Source organism: Anopheles arabiensis, chromosome 3, assembly GCF_016920715.1.
Source record: "Anopheles arabiensis isolate DONGOLA chromosome 3, AaraD3, whole genome shotgun sequence".
NCBI lineage: Eukaryota > Metazoa > Arthropoda > Insecta > Diptera > Culicidae > Anopheles > Anopheles arabiensis.
The window spans coordinates 10,299,682-10,315,256 of NC_053518.1; the positions used below are offsets into that span (position 1 = coordinate 10,299,682).

The 15,575-nt window shown below is 51.1% G+C and overlaps 5 protein-coding genes across 5 annotated transcripts; 3 read left to right on the top strand and 2 right to left on the bottom strand.

The window, feature by feature from the left end:
- The first annotated feature begins 268 nt into the window (after window positions 1-268).
- LOC120905100 lies at window positions 269-7,237 on the top strand. Its single transcript, XM_040315810.1, has 9 exons — window positions 269-508; window positions 579-1,077; window positions 1,157-1,536; window positions 1,603-2,319; window positions 3,166-3,351; window positions 5,349-5,607; window positions 5,680-5,907; window positions 5,979-6,194; window positions 6,261-7,237. Exons 1-9 carry the CDS (start codon window positions 371-373, stop codon window positions 7,169-7,171), a joined length of 3,534 nt encoding a protein of 1,177 aa, XP_040171744.1. The 5' UTR covers window positions 269-370; the 3' UTR covers window positions 7,172-7,237.
- LOC120900877 (sperm flagellar protein 1-like) lies at window positions 7,169-7,950 on the bottom strand. Its single transcript, XM_040308439.1, has 2 exons — window positions 7,648-7,950; window positions 7,169-7,580 (listed from the first exon to the last, which is right to left on the bottom strand). The coding sequence occupies exons 1-2, from the start codon at window positions 7,769-7,771 to the stop codon at window positions 7,282-7,284; spliced, it is 423 nt and encodes a 140-aa protein (XP_040164373.1). The 5' UTR covers window positions 7,772-7,950; the 3' UTR covers window positions 7,169-7,281.
- Window positions 7,951-8,356: 406 nt separating this feature from the next.
- On the top strand, window positions 8,357-12,297 carry LOC120900872. Its single transcript, XM_040308433.1, has 12 exons — window positions 8,357-8,471; window positions 8,535-8,621; window positions 8,686-8,887; window positions 8,980-9,147; window positions 9,207-9,301; window positions 9,378-9,532; window positions 9,603-9,786; window positions 9,845-10,097; window positions 10,161-10,426; window positions 10,505-11,145; window positions 11,230-11,575; window positions 11,654-12,297. Exons 1-12 carry the CDS (start codon window positions 8,405-8,407, stop codon window positions 11,947-11,949), a joined length of 2,760 nt encoding a protein of 919 aa, XP_040164367.1. The 5' UTR covers window positions 8,357-8,404; the 3' UTR covers window positions 11,950-12,297.
- A 152-nt stretch (window positions 12,298-12,449) lies between these two features.
- Window positions 12,450-14,559, top strand: LOC120900873 (UDP-glucosyltransferase 2-like). Its single transcript, XM_040308434.1, has 2 exons — window positions 12,450-12,929; window positions 13,014-14,559. The coding sequence occupies exons 1-2, from the start codon at window positions 12,677-12,679 to the stop codon at window positions 14,450-14,452; spliced, it is 1,692 nt and encodes a 563-aa protein (XP_040164368.1). The 5' UTR covers window positions 12,450-12,676; the 3' UTR covers window positions 14,453-14,559.
- On the bottom strand, window positions 14,474-15,527 carry LOC120900875 (probable 39S ribosomal protein L24, mitochondrial). The gene is made up of 2 exons (XM_040308437.1): window positions 15,303-15,527; window positions 14,474-15,219 (listed from the first exon to the last, which is right to left on the bottom strand). The coding sequence occupies exons 1-2, from the start codon at window positions 15,393-15,395 to the stop codon at window positions 14,557-14,559; spliced, it is 756 nt and encodes a 251-aa protein (XP_040164371.1). The 5' UTR covers window positions 15,396-15,527; the 3' UTR covers window positions 14,474-14,556.
- Between the last annotated feature and the right edge of the window lie 48 nt (window positions 15,528-15,575).

The following is a 15,575-nucleotide window of genomic DNA, read 5'->3' on the forward strand; positions in this document are numbered from 1 at the left end:
GCTGAATAAATAAGAAAATGCTACCGGGTGTAGGTTCGTGGCTATGAGCCCTGCTGTACACACATCGGTACATAAACTCAAACCGAAACCAACACACACACACAAGTAAGTACCGATCGATAGCTTTTCTTTATCGCTCTCCCTTCTCGGTGTGATGAATGAGCCACTGTGACTAAGGGGTGTTACAGTGCTGTGCGAGTTTTAACGACCCCTTCCTCACATGCCAGCCAGGGGAAAGCCGACCTGCCTTCAATCATCTGTTGCTCTCTTTGGACGACGATTCGGAGATGGTGAGACGCGCGAGACTGTGGCTACGAGAGTGCCCTTGCGCACCAACACCAGCACACGGACAGAGGAGCGAGTGCTGTGAATGCTGTACAAGACGAAGATGGCAAAACCGACCATTACACAGTGCTGTGGCCTGTGGCGTGTCCACAATCCACCGAAGCCCTTCGATCGTCTTCGGCAGTCGTGTACGGTGGTTGTGTTCGCGCTTTGCTCTAGAATGGTATAAGATTTAATGGATCTGTTTTACGCAAATTTCACTTTCTAATGTGTGTTTTCTCCCATTTTTTCAGAGACACTTCAGCTTGTTGTTGATTGCAGTGTTGGGTGTGATCGGCTTCCTACCGCAAAGTGGCAATGGAGCAAAGATTCTGCTCGTTTCGGCCTTCCCCGGCATGAGCCACTGGCTGATGTTCGAGCACATCATACACGAGCTGCTGCGGCGAGGTCACGAACTGACGGCCATCAGTAGCTATCGGTTGCGAACGGACGGTGCCAACTATACCGACCGCTACCACGAGGTACTGATCGAGCCGATATACGACTTCGAAGCGAACGGGCTGCCGATGGAAGTGTTTTACAAATCGCAATCGTTCGGTGATCCGTTCTTCAAGATGTCGATACTGTGGAAGCTGGGGCTGGAAACGGCGGAGCACGCGTTCGAGAGTGCGAATGTGCGGACGTTCCTGCAACGGGAGGGTCTCACGTTTGGTCTGCTAATAGCGGAGCAGTTTGTGCAGGAAGCGTTTCTGATGTTTGCGCACAAGTACCGAGTGCCGATCGTCACTATCAGTAAGTACTCCTGGGGAGGGGGTGAAAGAGCCATCACGTCTCTTTCAGTTTGATCTCTTGACTGTGAACTCTTTTCCAGATACGTTAGGGCATGCGGACTATATCGATCGTGCGTTCGGGTTGCTAACGCCGTGGTCTTTCGTACCACACTTTATGGTACAGTACGATGATCAGATGACGATGACCGAGAGAGCGTACAACGTGTTCCTGTCTGCGTGGGATGCGTACAATCGGAAGTTTTACTACCTTCCCGAGCAGCGGAAGCTGGCGGAGAAGTACTTTGGAGCGGAAAATGCAACCTCCAGCCTGCCCAGCATAGAAGATCTCGAACGGAACGTTAGTGTGGTGCTTGTGAACAATCACATCATCTCATCCCGTCCAAGACCACGGATCAACGGGATGATCGATATTGCTGGGGTTCACATCAGGAAAGCAAAACCACTTCCACCAGTCTTACAGGTACTGTTAGATCCTTAATATTGATGTCTTGAAGCTTATTATAAAAGAAGAGCATCCCCTTCACAGAACTTCCTGGATGCAGCACCCGGTGGCGTCATCTACATCAACTTCGGTACCTTCCTGCGAAGCTCGGGCATGCCCCCGGAAACCCTAGCCGTCTTCCTGGCCCTGTTTCGTAGCCTCCCCCAGTACAGCTTCCTGTGGAAATGGGAAGCCGACACAATCCCCAACCTTCCGCCCAACGTTCTCCTCCAGCGCTGGATCCCCCAGAACGACGTGCTGGCTCATCCGCACGTGAAGCTCTTTGTATCGCACGGTGGCATCTTCGGCACGCAGGAATCCATCTACTGGGCCCGCCCAATACTGTTCGTCCCGTTCTATGGCGATCAGCACAGCAATGCGCTAAAGTTTGAGCGTGCCGGCATTGGCCTAACGCTCCAAATAATCAACGTTACGGTGGAGGACTTTCGGGCGAAGATAGAGCGCATCGTGCAGCAGCCTACGTTCCAGCAGAGTGTCAACCGGCTGTCGGCAATCTTTCGCGATAATCCAACCGATCCGCTTGAGGAGGCCGCGTTCTGGGTCGAGTATGTCGTGCGCCATCGGGGAGCCGCTCATCTGAAGTCGGCCGCAGTACAGATGCCCTGGTATCGGTATCTGCTGCTGGACATCTTGTCATTGACCTTGCTGGTAGTTTTCAGTGCGTGGTGGTTGATTAGGAAGCTAGCGAAGAAGGGTTGGTCGGTGATAAACCATCGCAGGGTAGAGAAAGTCAAAGTCAAGTGATGTTACAGCGTTTGTAGAGATAAGGAGCCGGCGCGCGCACACACAGATGCATGTGGTTAGGGTCGGTTTGTTTATCGGATTTTGAGTTAGAGCATGAGTCAGTTACAAATAAAGGTTTCGGATGCAGTGTGTGTGTGTGTATGTTTAAAGAAAGCACAAACACACATAACTTCAAGTGCGTTTATCAAACATAATCCTCCCTCCACTCCCTTCCCTTACCTGACAGATACAAAGTGTACCATTTATCAGTAAACAGGCCGGTGCGAACGCGCGCGCTCTGTTTCTCAAGATAAATGACATCCCGCTCTTTGTCTCTCACTCTCTCATTATGTACCTCTCTAGCTCCCCCTCTCCCTCTCTCTCTCTCTGACTCTCTCATACACACATTTTCTCTCACTCTCAGTAATGCGCAGGCTACTGCGGTAGAACACACTGCGCAGGCAGCTGCATCCATCCCGGGGCCATTCGGCAGACACAGAAGCCAGTAACGGCACGGCACACGGCCGAGCAGGATCGGAAAAATCTCACCGAAAACACAGTGCACCGACGGTTACCGTTTCCCCCACTCACCCGTTCCTCTGCGCTCTATACGCCGCGTGACACGTGGAGCAAGAAGCGTCGTCGTCGTCGCCTACTGTTTGGTTCTATTTATTGCGGACGGGGTTCATCAGATTTTAACGACCAAAATTAGTGGTTTGTAGTGGGACAAGATCACATCAACGAAGCGTGAAGACCCCCCGTTATTATAGCCAGTGCGACAGCGTGATAAAAGTGCATCCAGTGTATGTGTGTGCAATGCAGCGCACAGCGAGTGTGGCCGGGACATTGCATAACGGATAAAAAATAGGTGCCTCTGCCACCCAAAATCCACTCCACCCAGGTCCAACGTTGTGGCTGTTGTGGCCCTTTTCCCCGGGAAACACGTGGAGAGCAAGCCGGGCCTACAATTTAACGACCCGCTTACACACCTGCAAAAACGTACTCGGCCGGCAGCTCGGCTCGGGAGCAAATCGATCATACTACAAAATGGTAAGCAATTTCCTCCCGGACGGCTGCAACGAATCGACGACGACGACGTCGCGTCACTAATAAGCAACGAACCAAGCGCCTTCCCGAATGGGGTTGACATTAAATTGACCTACGAGTATGATGTAGGGGTTTGGTGAGACATGAGGCGGACAGCAATCAAGGCCACTATCGGAACCGCCGCACCACGATGATAAGGGGATATACAATTTATCAATGCGTTCCCCCCATGACCTCCTAGCCGAATTTTCGAACAACGGACACCGAACGCTGCCACCGAACCAAGCTGGGTGTCCCCAGCTGCACCACCGGTGTATATATGGGTGTTTTTGGCATGTGTGTGAAGCATTTTAAATTTCCACTATAAATAGGACGCGCCCTGAGAGAGAAGCACGGGCGTGCCGCCCCGTTCCAAGTGCCAAGTTCATGCGCCCGCCAGAAGACGCTGGCGGCCGTGGTGCTGGTGGTGGTAGTGGTGGTGGCGGTTCAGGGCGTCCGCTGGTAAACATTAAGAATATTTTTAGTACACCGCCGTATTATCGCCTTTTTATATTTGCCCCAAGAAGAGAGGGGGGCAAAAAGGGTTGCTCTTGTTTTTGATTATGATGCCGGTAAAGGGTGTTTGTTGTTGTTTTTGTTCTCCGCAAATTCTTTTCGGATTGCGATTGGCACACGTTTGCTCACCAACACTTAAATCGGTTCACTACACACAACAGAAAAAAAAACGGTTGCAGCGTGCGCCGGTTGTCGATCTTTGTGCAGAACAGAGTGCGGAAAAATTTGGTTAAATCCGATTAAAAATAGTTTTTCCCCAACAAAGAAGACCACCAAGAAACTGGTGAATTCCAGTGGACCATTGAGGGGGGATGGGTGTGTGTGAAAAACGTTCCCGACACGGTTTGTTCTTGGCACAATTCATTTCACGGACCAAAAAACAACCTGACGAAAACGCTGACCCCAAAACCTATCCTCAACTCCTCCACGAACGAACGGGCGTCTTCTTTGGAGGACTGGCGATGAACGGTCGCTGAGTGTGCTAGAACTAATTGCCAATGGAAGTATTGATGCTGTGGAATAGAGGTTCACTCTAGTGAGCTAGAGTGAGGTGAGGTTTACTGCTCTGTCTTGAGGTTTTGCCGGCAAACTGCCAAGCTTTTATGCATTTTGGCATGCATCGGGCATGCAGAACGCGGCAACAACGTGCAAGCGTAAAAGATTGTCAATCAAATTGTGCTGTTGCATTTTTTTCGTAATATTGCTGATGAAACAAGCTTGAAAATCTATTTTTCTGAAGTTGCCATAACATGATCGTTACCTGATGTACTGCAACTGAGCGACAGCTGATTAATTTCCTTTTTTCCCATGCATACATCAGCCAGCCACCCGGTTCCGGTTGTACGGTTTTGATTTACCTATATGCAATACCTCCTACTTGATTGTGCCATTGCAAACGAAAACAGAGTTACGATCGAGCAGATTTATGTATTCCCATGGGTCTAACATGATCACATACTTCCTTCTCAATAGTGATGGGCCCCTTATTCCATTTTTAGCGAATGGATGGAACTGTTCTTTTGGACCTACTTCTATATTAGTGGAATGACCATAAGGAAATGTTTATCACACTTCCGCTCAAAGAATAAGGAACAAAAAAAAACAAATATTGGGCAAAACTGCTAGAAAACTATACTAAAAAGAGAAGGTTTTGATGCTACAAATTACTCTTTTACATCATCTAAGAGTGTATATGGCCTTGTTGTTTAGTCTTCTCGTCTACTCTATAATACAGTCTATAGATGTTCAAGTGTGGTGGACAATCTCATCTATTATTGGTGGTATTCTCATCTATTGTCCATAAGAAGCTTACAATACCTCAAGAGGGATCATTACCAATTAGAACCTAAGTTCGATCGTTCGATTCAAGGAATGGAACGAACCTAACAGATTTGGACCGTAATTCCCATCACTGTCTGCTTCCTCTTCTTTCCTCCCTTATGCAGCATTTCCGCGCACTGTCGTACATAATCGGTTGTGCTGTTGCATTTACCGCCCTCGGTCCACCGTCTGTCGAATGTGGCAAGATACTGTTCCTCGTCCCATTCCCAGCACCATCCCACTGGCTGTGGATAGAGCACTTCGTTAAGGAGCTGCTGTCCCGGGGGCACGAGGTAACGGCGATCACTAACTTCCCTGCGAAGGAAGCGCACCGCAACTACACGGAAATACTGATCGATCCACCGTACGATATACCTTACTACTGTAAGTTGGCAGCATATGAGATACATCATACACCACAAACACTCACCGAAAGAGTGACATCTTTGCTTTCAGTTCCCGTGTCGGATATCTACGATTCGAAGTACAACAGTGATCTTAACAACCTGTTCCTCTACTGGAGGGTAGGCATCTCGACGACACAGTACGCGCTGGAGGACGAGAATGTGCAGCAGTTCATCGAGCAGGACGATACGGACTTTGATGTGATCATCTCGGAGCAGTTCTATCAGGAAGCGTTCCTCATGTTTGCCCACAAGTACCGGGCGCCGATCGTGACGCTCTGTAAGAAGTGGATGATATACGTTTTCAGACCTCCCAGAGTAGCATCCTTCCCCCTTTTTTCGATATTGTAGGCACCCTTGGGCATGCAAATCACATCGATCAAGCGATGGGACTCGTTACACCGTGGTCATTTGTTCCTCACCCGGTACTGCTGCTGTCCGACGATATGACATTCTCCGAGCGGTGCTACAACTTTCTGATCTCACTGGCCGATCTGGTGATACGGCAGCTTTACTACATCCCCCAGCAGAACAGGCTCGCTCAGATACACTTTGCCAAAATAGAAGGTAAGTGTCCAGTAATTCTGCATAATTTCTTCCTACTGAAGATCATCTCTTCAACCTCTTGGACAGGTCCCGAGCTGATGCCTTCGATTCGAGATCTCGAAAAGTCCATCTCTGTGATACTGGTCAACAGTCACCTGTCGACGTCACCCCCGCGACCCACCATCCCCGGCCTGGTGAATGTGGCCGGCGCACACATCAAGCCGGCAAAAGAGCTACCCGACGACATCCGGAAGTTCCTGGACGGTGCCAAAGAGGGCGTCATCTTCTTCAGCCTCGGCTCGTACATGAAGAGCGCCGACATGCCCAAGGACAAGATGAAAGCGTTCCTGGAGGTGTTCCGCAATATCAAGCAGCGCGTACTGTGGAAGTACGAAAACGAGGACGTTGCCCGGCTGCCGAAAAACGTGATGGTGCGCAAGTGGCTACCCCAAAGCGACATCCTAGCCCACCCGAAGGTGGTACTGTTCATCACGCACGGCGGTATGTTTGGCAGCCAGGAGGGCATCTACCGCGGAGTGCCCATGCTGTACATACCGTTCTACGGGGATCAGCATCGCAATGCGCTCAAGGCGGAGCAGGCAGGCTACGCACTGACGCTCAACTTCCCCGAGGTGAACGTCATCACGCTCGGTTCGCGCATTAACGAGCTGCTCACGAACCCGACGTTCATGAAGCAGGCAAAACGGGCGTCGGAACTGTTCCGGGACAATCTCGTGCCGCCGATGCAGGAAGCGATGCACTGGATCGAGTACGTGATGCGGCACAAGGGCGCAAAGCATCTGAAGACGCGCGCGATCGACCTGTCCTGGACGCAGTACCTGATGGTGGATGTGGTCGGGTTCTTTGCGCTCGTGTTTCTGCTCGCGGCGGTCGTGTTTTACAAAGTGCTGGGGCTGTTCCTGACACCACCGAAGCCGAAATCGAAACCAAAGACCCGGGACATGATGCTCGGGATGAGGAAGCCGAAGTTAAACTAAGATTTCATGCTGAAAGCCGTTTTATAGGTCAAAATAAAACCAACGCAGCTACTATTTACTCTCGAAGCGTGTGTGTGTGTGGTTGTGTGTGGCCATGCTCCTCCAGGAATTCATTCTTCCCCTCGGTAACCTTCGTCCTGTGCTCCCTCGTGGTGCTGGTAGTAGCTTGGTTTGTTCTCCCACTTGTACTTAGCCATCAGCTCAAACAGCAGCACCTCCAGCATGCCGTTGCTTCCACAAGCCAGATCGCTCATCATCTCCTCATCCAAGTAGATGTTCAACCGGCTAAAAACCTTCCGGTTAAGCGTCTGCCAGTTGTCTAGCTTGTTGCGGGTGGCGTAACATTTCGTATAGTTGTGCAGATCGACCAGCTTCGGGTAGAGATGCTTCAGGATTTCCGCTACCAGGACTACACGCAAAATAGTGATTAGAATAAACCGAATCCCCGAACAGCCCCAGGAGTACCACCCCTATACCTCCATCCGTAAGGTCCCGGTTAATGTTTTTAATGTCCTTCGAGAGATTGAACTGTTTCACCCACTGGTACACATCGATCAGCTCTTGTGTTGACAACTGTATCGATTTCCTTCTGGACGGCATTTTGAAACGCGTTTTTCTTGCAAAATGGTGTAATTTTTTTCTGTGTACACAATTTGATGCCGTTTCGACGGTAGACTAAACAGAGTATGACCTACTACGATGAGTGTGTTGGTTAGGTGGAACAGTCTATTCGAACAGGAGCGCCCCCTGGTGTGTGACGTCACAGACCTTGAGACAGGCTAATTAGATGCATCAAAACAAACGGCGTTATGAAATAGAATAGCAGATAGAAGACGTGCGAACCGATTTATTCAAAGCTTCATCTCAAGCTACGTCATACCTCATTCATGCCCCTTACCATTTCTCTAGTGAGGCTTAATTAAGATGCAAAATAAAATAAAAACATCCGACAACACGCATTCAACAAACAAGAAATCAGGTAGTTGCCACTAAACATCGCGGCGCCCAAAAACGTGATTCATTTCTTTAATGATGTTGTGCGGTGTGGATTTCCCCTGGAAGCGTCCCCGGCGTCCAACGGCCGTTACGTTGTATATCAATGCGTTGAAACCGGTTTCATCTCGCTTGAGGAAAGAAGGTTACTGCGATTAAGCGACCGTTGTTGCCGTTCGCAACGCGTTAATTTGTAACCGACAGTCGCACTGGCCGGTTCGATTCGAGAGTGTAGAAGCGATGGCGCTGTCTTCGAGCACACGTTGCTTTTTGGCATTAACGTTGGTGATGCTGATTAGCAGAACAGGTGAGAATAGTGTTAGATAGAAAAGGTTTACCTTTATCTAACGATTTTTGGTACGGTTCAAAGCACACGGATCACTGCTGCCTGTAAACTCTGGAGTAGACAAGACTCTGGATGAAATCTTCATGCCCAACGAACGGGAATCAATCGATGGTAAGGTCTTTACTTTGTCTATTAGCGTGCCCATATGACATTGAAACACTCTTCACTCGTCTAGACTGTCATCTGCGGTACTACAAATTCGGCATGGGACCACTTCCGCTGCCTGCCTTCGGAAGGCCAGCCTACCTGCGAGAGTTTGCCCATATGGCGGCGGTCGGTTGGACGGGGGAGAATGGCAAGATTGACTGGAACTGTGGTGGATCATTGATCTGGGAGAACTATGTCCTAACGGCGGCTCATTGTACCGCAGACGATAAGTATGTTGATTACTGCTCCACATCACCACAGAAACAACAACGAGCAGGAATCATGTTTCATTCACACCTTAACGCTGTCTATTTGTCCTTAGTAACGCCGCTCCCGATGTGGTTCGCCTTGGTGATATCAACTTGGACGACGACTCGGACGACAAGTATGCGCAGCAGCTGAAGATTGTCGAAATTATACGCCACCCGGAGCACCGGTTTAGCTCGCGGTATCACGATTTGGCACTGTTACGTCTGGAGAGGAACGTTACGTAAGTATAGTATCTGCTCACCAAAGGCATTTCGGCATGTAAGCTAATAATTATTCCAGCCTGCACGACACCGTGGCTCCTGGGTGTCTGTGGAACGATGAGGAGATTCCCTTCCCCTCGATGGAAGCTACCGGCTGGGGATCAACCGGCTTCGGTAAGTTGTACTGCCGCTGGTGGTCGTACCGCGCCAACTGTTATCTCTAATCGGATTAACCTCCCGCGGCCCCCAGGTCAAGCGAAAACTCCAATACTGCTCAAGGTGTCGCTCAGCCTTGTCCCAAAGTCCACCTGCGATCAGCAATACCGGAAGGGTGATCGGGGTTTGAGGCAGGGCTTGCAGGACTATCAACTCTGCGCAGGGGACATCAAAATGGACACCTGTCCGGTAGGTGATCCGGGCTGGGAATTAGGGAGGGCTTAAAGCCAATATTGTTAACCTTTGGTTGATTTTGTAGGGAGATTCTGGTGGTCCGCTGCAGATGAAGCTGCTTGCCAATGCGAAAATGACACCGTTCATTATTGCCGTCACATCGTTCGGCAGCGTTTGCGGACAGTCGACGCCCGGAGTGTACATGAAGGTGTCACCCTACATTCCCTGGATACGTTCGGAGCTGGCAAAGCGGGGAGAGCTGATAAGGGGTAAGATCACTCCGAAAAGCTTGGATCCGCACTCATTCCTTGTTTAAACTCTTTCTAGAGTGGAGCTTTAAGCCGTATGCTTGCGCATTACGGTACGTACACCTGCGAGAGTACGAGGATGACGTAGTGATGGGCAAAAGTGCTACGTTTGAGTCACTCGATTCTACCAAGGCACACATGAACATCATCTCATCGGTACAGACGGTCAAACTCCACTACCCAGCGGGTACAAATGGACCGGACAACTGTTACGGTGTAATCATCGATGAGGACACCGTTGTAACGCTTGCCCACTGTGCCGCTGTCCAAAGGTAGTTTGCCATTTTGTTTGGAGCAATCAGGAAAAAGTTGTGATATTTCTTCTTGCTTTCCAGAATGACTGCATCTCATATAGCCGATCAGAACGGCACGCGAAACGAGGTGGTTAAGGTGCACCGCCATCCCCAGTACAGACCGAACTCGTACGACAACAATATTGCTCTGCTGAAGCTAAAGAATCGGTACGAGTTTTCGCGTGACTTCGTCCCTGCGTGCATCTGGAGCGAGTTCAAGCTACCCGATCCAAGGTTTTACGTCACCGGGCAGGGTCGGATGGATTTGAACAAATTCAGCTACGGTGACTCACCTATTACCGAGTTCCGTGAGTACCTTGTATGACTTGCCATGTCTTAGATAATCAATTATTAAGCTGCTTTACATCCATCCTTCCACCCTCTAGAGCCACAGATCGTTCAACTAGCCCCTAGGGCAGACCTTCAACTGTCCAACTGTTCCTTCCCGGACGAATACCAAAAGGGGCTAGCCAATGGGCTCACCCAAGAGCATCTGTGCTTCGGCAACAAACCGTTCCTGGTGCCGGAATCCTGCCAGATGCAAATCGGTGCCCCACTGTGGCGTCGCGTTTGGCGCATGGAGCGCCACTTTGAGCACATCTACGCGCTGAATCTGTTCGGCAAGGATTGTGGCTTTGGACGGTCGGCGGTTGCGACCCGCTTGGGTTACCATCACGAGTGGATGCGTTCGGTCCTGCTGCCAAACTACAAAGAGCGGGACGATTCGGTACTGTTCATCAACGGTGATCTGTATCAGTACGATCACTGTAAGGCGCCCGATGGCAGCGAAGGACTTTGTACGCCGGTGCAACGCTGCCCGAAGATTGCGTACGATGCGCAGGTAAAGCGTAACGTACGGCTCTGCAGGGATGGTTCGCTCGTCTGCTGCCCGTACGAGTACGTGCGCAATGAAACGCGCCCGAGTGCGGGCGCACGTGAGTTGGATGAGTGCGAGACCCGATACAGAGCGTTCCACAGCGAGTATCAGCGGTGGCCGCAGGATAGGATCGGTACTTACTATCACATGGTAAATATTGGAGTTGCAATCCTCTTACCACTTAGCAAAGAAAGATTTTAAATGCATTTTAATCGTTTGCGTGGGGGTGGGCAGGTTTACGTTGGATGGGAAAAAGGACGGCAAACGGAATGGAACTGTCCCGGTACGCTGGTCAGCCGCAGCCTGGTGGTACTGTCCGCCTACTGTCTGTCCGGTTCCGGCACACTTCCAACGGTGGTGAACGTTGGCGCAGGGAATCCGAACGACACCTGGAACAATCCTGTGATCGCACGCATCCGCGAGGTCATCATTCATCCGAACTATAACGCCACCTCGCTGCTGAATGATATTGGGCTGGTGCGGTTGGACAAGGAGATCGTACCAACGGCAATGAAGTATCCGATTTGCCTGTATCAGAATGAAACACACACACCGTTCCTGCTATACCGGATGGTGATAGGTAAGCGACGAACCTTTGAGGCTCTCGTTTTCAGGGTGGATGATCAATAACTCATTCAATCTGCATCATTTTACACAGATAATGGAGAATCACAGCTCGTGTCGAGCTATCCCAAGTACAACAGCGACTGCAAGGAGTACCTGGGAGTGCACGGTGTCCGCCAGCTGTCCTCCGCCGAGCTGTGCGTGGACGTCGACTCGGACGATCCTCGCTCGCTGACGGGTGATCCGCTCGTCTGGTACAAACGACGGGCGGCGGACAACTCCTCCACCCAGTACTTGGTCGGGCTAATAAGCTACGGCAACTCGCAGCAGCAGCTGTTTGTGCATACGCGCATCTCAGCGTACGTCGGCTGGATCAAAAGTGTGGCCTAAAAATAGATGTGACAAAGCGTGCTTCAGAGTCCAATCGGCAATCGTCTAACAATGTTGCATCATGTTTGGAGTTGTACCAGTCGATCGTTCAACAAAAAACCTCTGCTCAGGCTCTAAACTCTTCATCATGGTATGGTATTATTAAATTAACTTTGTATTAATTTAAGTAATACGTGTTCGGGAGGCGATCGTCACAATGCTTCCGATTTTTAAACTTTAGAAATCTTAAGTCATGAGTTCGGAACTCTATGCCGAACTAAAACTCAAGAGCAAACGAACATAAACAAGCGATCAACGGAGAGCATATGTAGAACCATCTTCTACGAATACATAGAAATCAAGAAAGAATATAAGAACACTTCATTGCTACGAAAATCAACAAGTTCAGTTCCGTGTCCACGATCGACATTATTTGAAGGTTCCGCTTCGCAGTTTTGTTCGCGTTTACGGGTTGCTTATCAGGAAAAGGCAAGCTTTCTTTCTATTTTATGGCTTCTTCTCTATTCTGCGTGAGGGTGAGATTGTTCTACGAGCTGTAGAACATACATCAGAGTATAAATCATAACTCTTTACCCCCTCCTTAACCGAAAGTCAGCTGAAAGTTGAACCTATTGAGTCAATTAAACGCGATAAGAGAGCGTTCCGTGCTAGCACCGCACGCATAACCGCGCCACATAACCGATCGATAGTTTAGCTGCTGCTCTGGAGGCAGCGACAGAGTCAAACCATGTGGCTGCGAATCACTTTTGCCGGCTGTTTGTTCCTGCTCGGCGGACTGCTGTCCAGTGCCGATGGGTACCGGATACTGTTTCTTGCCCCCTTTCCCGGTCCGAGCCATTGGCTCATGCTGAAGCACTTTATACGCGAGCTGACCGATCGGCAGCACCAGGTAACGTGCATTACGAGCTTCCCGTACGGTGAACCGCTGCCGAACTACGATGAAGTACTGATCGATCCACCGTACCCGATACGGGAGACATGTAAGTAAGGTACGTGAAAGCAATGGGCAGAAAAATAATGCCCAAATGGCATTTTCTTTCTCTTCTCCCCCCCCCCTCATACAGTCCCAGTGGAGGGTTTGTTCGACGCAAGCCAAACGTCGGACTTTGACAAGCTGAACATGTACTGGGACCTTGGCCTCAACACCAGCGAGTACGGGCTGGAGTCGGCGAACGTGCGCCAGTTCATTGCGCGTACCGATCTCACGTTCGATCTCGTCGTCGCCGAGCAGTTTTTCCAAGAAAGTTGGCTCATGTTTGCGAACAAGTACAGTGCACCGATCGTGACCATCAGCACGTACGGCTATTCGGACTTTTTCGACCAGATCATGGGCCTGCGGACACCGTGGTCGTTCGTGCCGCACATGGTACTGTCCTACACCGACAGCATGAGCATCGACGAGCGGGCCTACAACTTTGCGCTCTCGCTGTACGATCGCTTTTGGCGCTACTGGTGGTACCTTGGGTGTCAAGACAGGATAGCGTGGAGTGCGTTTGGCATCAACTTCCTCGGGACGCGCGTATCCGACCTGGAACAGTCCATCTCGGTCATACTGGTCAACAGCCATCCGGTGTTGAGCAACCCGCGGCCCACCATGCGCGGACTGGTGGACATCGGCGGTGCGCACATCCGGCCGCCGGCACCGCTGCCCCACGAGCTGGCCGAGTTTATGGATGGGGCGCGCCACGGCGTCATTTACTTTTCGCTCGGTGCGTACATGCAAAGTGCGCTGATGCCGGTGGCCAAGCGTACCGCGATACTGCGCGCGTTCGGTGCGCTCGAGCAGCGGGTGGTGTGGAAGTTCGAGGACGATCGTATACCGCCCGAGGACATACCGCCGAACGTGATGGTACGCCGGTGGGCACCGCAGAACGATATTTTGGCCCACCCGAACACGGTACTGTTCATCTCGCACGGTGGCCAGTTTGGCACGTTCGAGGCGATGCATCACGGCGTCCCGGTACTCTTTGTGCCGTTCTTTGGCGATCAGCACCGCAACGCGGACCGTGCCGTTAGGGAGGGCATGGCGCAGAAGATGAGCTTTGAGAACATTAGCGAGCATACATTCGGGCCGATGGTAAGGCGTATGGTTGAGCGGGAAAGCTATCGGGCGAGGGCGAAGGAAATAGCGCACCTCTTCAGGGACCGGCTGGTGGAACCGATGGAGGAGGCACTGTACTGGATTGAGTACGTGGCGCGGCACAAGGGTGCACCGAGGTTAAAATCGAAAGCGATACACTTAAGCTGGTATGAGTACTATTCGCTCGATCTTGTGCTCTGGCCGGTGCTGCTTATACTATTCTTGCGCTGGATGTACAAGACACCAAACTCCACGCGTAAATTGTACTATAAACTGCGAAGCATTGTTCGGTTCCCGCACACACTGCACTATAAGTATCATGCCTTTCTCCGGTACTGCCGTCAAGTGACCGAAAACCTGCTCTGGATCAAGCAAGCACCCAACCAACGGAATCGCCGTCGAGTGTACTATCGCCAAGATTAAATTGAATACACTCCGCGCATAATCGTTCTCGATAACTGTACTCTCTCTCTCTCTGTTTAGTGTGTTTCTTTTGCTACAAATAAAGGTAAAAATCTAAACCAGCTCTAGTACCAGTACGTTTTGTGCGGTACGCGCGTCTCCTCGATGCCCTGCCGCTCCATAATGTCCATCTCGAAGGTGCGCAGGGCGGGCTGGAACGAGATCTCCTTCACCACGTCCGCCGGTGTGTCCTTCTCCCGCTCGATGTACGTGCCCTTCGTCTTGTAGTCGTGCGTTTCCTCGTTCGCCTTCGGTATCGGAATGATGCGCCCCGTTCTGGTAGACACCCGCACCTTCTCGCCGTCCTCCGTGTAGCGCCACTCGATCGCCGTCGCCTGCAGATCGGACGGATCGACCAGCTGCACCTGGCTGGTGACGAGCAGAGGGCTCTCCGATTTGATCATAATGCCGGGGTACTCCTTCTCGTCCGCCACCTTGCGCAGATGGCAGTTGAGCCCGCTGACGATCACCCAGTTCCGCTCCTGGATCACCTGGCTGACGATGCCCTGCTTGCCCTTGTCTTTGCCGACCAGCACCTCGACCCGGTCGCCCCGGTAGAAGCTCCAGTTGGCGATCGGTTCGATGAACACCTTCTTCCGGATCGTGCCCGGCATGTTCTGCTGCCGGAACTGGCCCGTCCAGGGCCGGTTCGTGGTGAAGCGGAACTTTCGCCGCTCGACCGTGCGGGGCAGGTACTGTGGTTTGCCTCGGGGCGTTTTCCAGTACACCTGGCAAGTGAATTGGTAATGAATGGTTGCTGTTCCGTGGTGATGGATCGGACCGGCCGAACGCGGTCTACACACACACTTACCTGTTCCATCGAACGCTTCACGTACGAGTCGGGAAAGTTGGAGAACTTTTTCGACATATCACCCACCTTCTGGAGGAACGTTGTTAATCGCATTTTGGTGCTTTTTATCTTTATTTCGCCAAAAGTTAACAAATTATTTGCTTTTGTTCTCGAACTCGCTCCAGTCGGTGGAAAATGTTGTTATGAAATCGCAGGCCGACGGCAGCACATTGTTATGACAGCTCGCACGCAGCGCACACGTTCCTGAAGGGATGCAGGCTGACATCAGCTGTC

Excerpts from the sequence above, each read along its gene's own strand:
- LOC120900873 (XM_040308434.1), top strand. The coding sequence starts at position 12,677 with ATGTGGCTGCGAATCACTTTTGCCGGCTGTTTGTTCCTGCTCGGCGGA. Across the intron at positions 12,930-13,013 it reads GTACCCGATACGGGAGACAT|TCCCAGTGGAGGGTTTGTTC; the intron begins GTAAGTAAGGTA and ends CCCCTCATACAG.
- LOC120900877 (XM_040308439.1), bottom strand. The coding sequence starts at position 7,771 with ATGCCGTCCAGAAGGAAATCGATACAGTTGTCAACACAAGAGCTGATC. Across the intron at positions 7,581-7,647 it reads CCGGGACCTTACGGATGGAG|TCCTGGTAGCGGAAATCCTG; the intron begins GTATAGGGGTGG and ends TTTTGCGTGTAG.
- LOC120900872 (XM_040308433.1), top strand. The coding sequence starts at position 8,405 with ATGGCGCTGTCTTCGAGCACACGTTGCTTTTTGGCATTAACGTTGGTG. Across the intron at positions 8,622-8,685 it reads CGAACGGGAATCAATCGATG|ACTGTCATCTGCGGTACTAC; the intron begins GTAAGGTCTTTA and ends TCACTCGTCTAG. Across the intron at positions 9,787-9,844 it reads GCGGGGAGAGCTGATAAGGG|AGTGGAGCTTTAAGCCGTAT; the intron begins GTAAGATCACTC and ends AACTCTTTCTAG.
- LOC120900875 (XM_040308437.1), bottom strand. The coding sequence starts at position 15,395 with ATGCGATTAACAACGTTCCTCCAGAAGGTGGGTGATATGTCGAAAAAG. Across the intron at positions 15,220-15,302 it reads TGAAGCGTTCGATGGAACAG|GTGTACTGGAAAACGCCCCG; the intron begins GTAAGTGTGTGT and ends TTCACTTGCCAG.
- LOC120905100 (XM_040315810.1), top strand. The coding sequence starts at position 371 with ATGCTGTACAAGACGAAGATGGCAAAACCGACCATTACACAGTGCTGT. Across the intron at positions 509-578 it reads TCGCGCTTTGCTCTAGAATG|AGACACTTCAGCTTGTTGTT; the intron begins GTATAAGATTTA and ends CCATTTTTTCAG. Across the intron at positions 2,320-3,165 it reads TAGAGAAAGTCAAAGTCAAG|ATAGGTGCCTCTGCCACCCA; the intron begins TGATGTTACAGC and ends AACGGATAAAAA.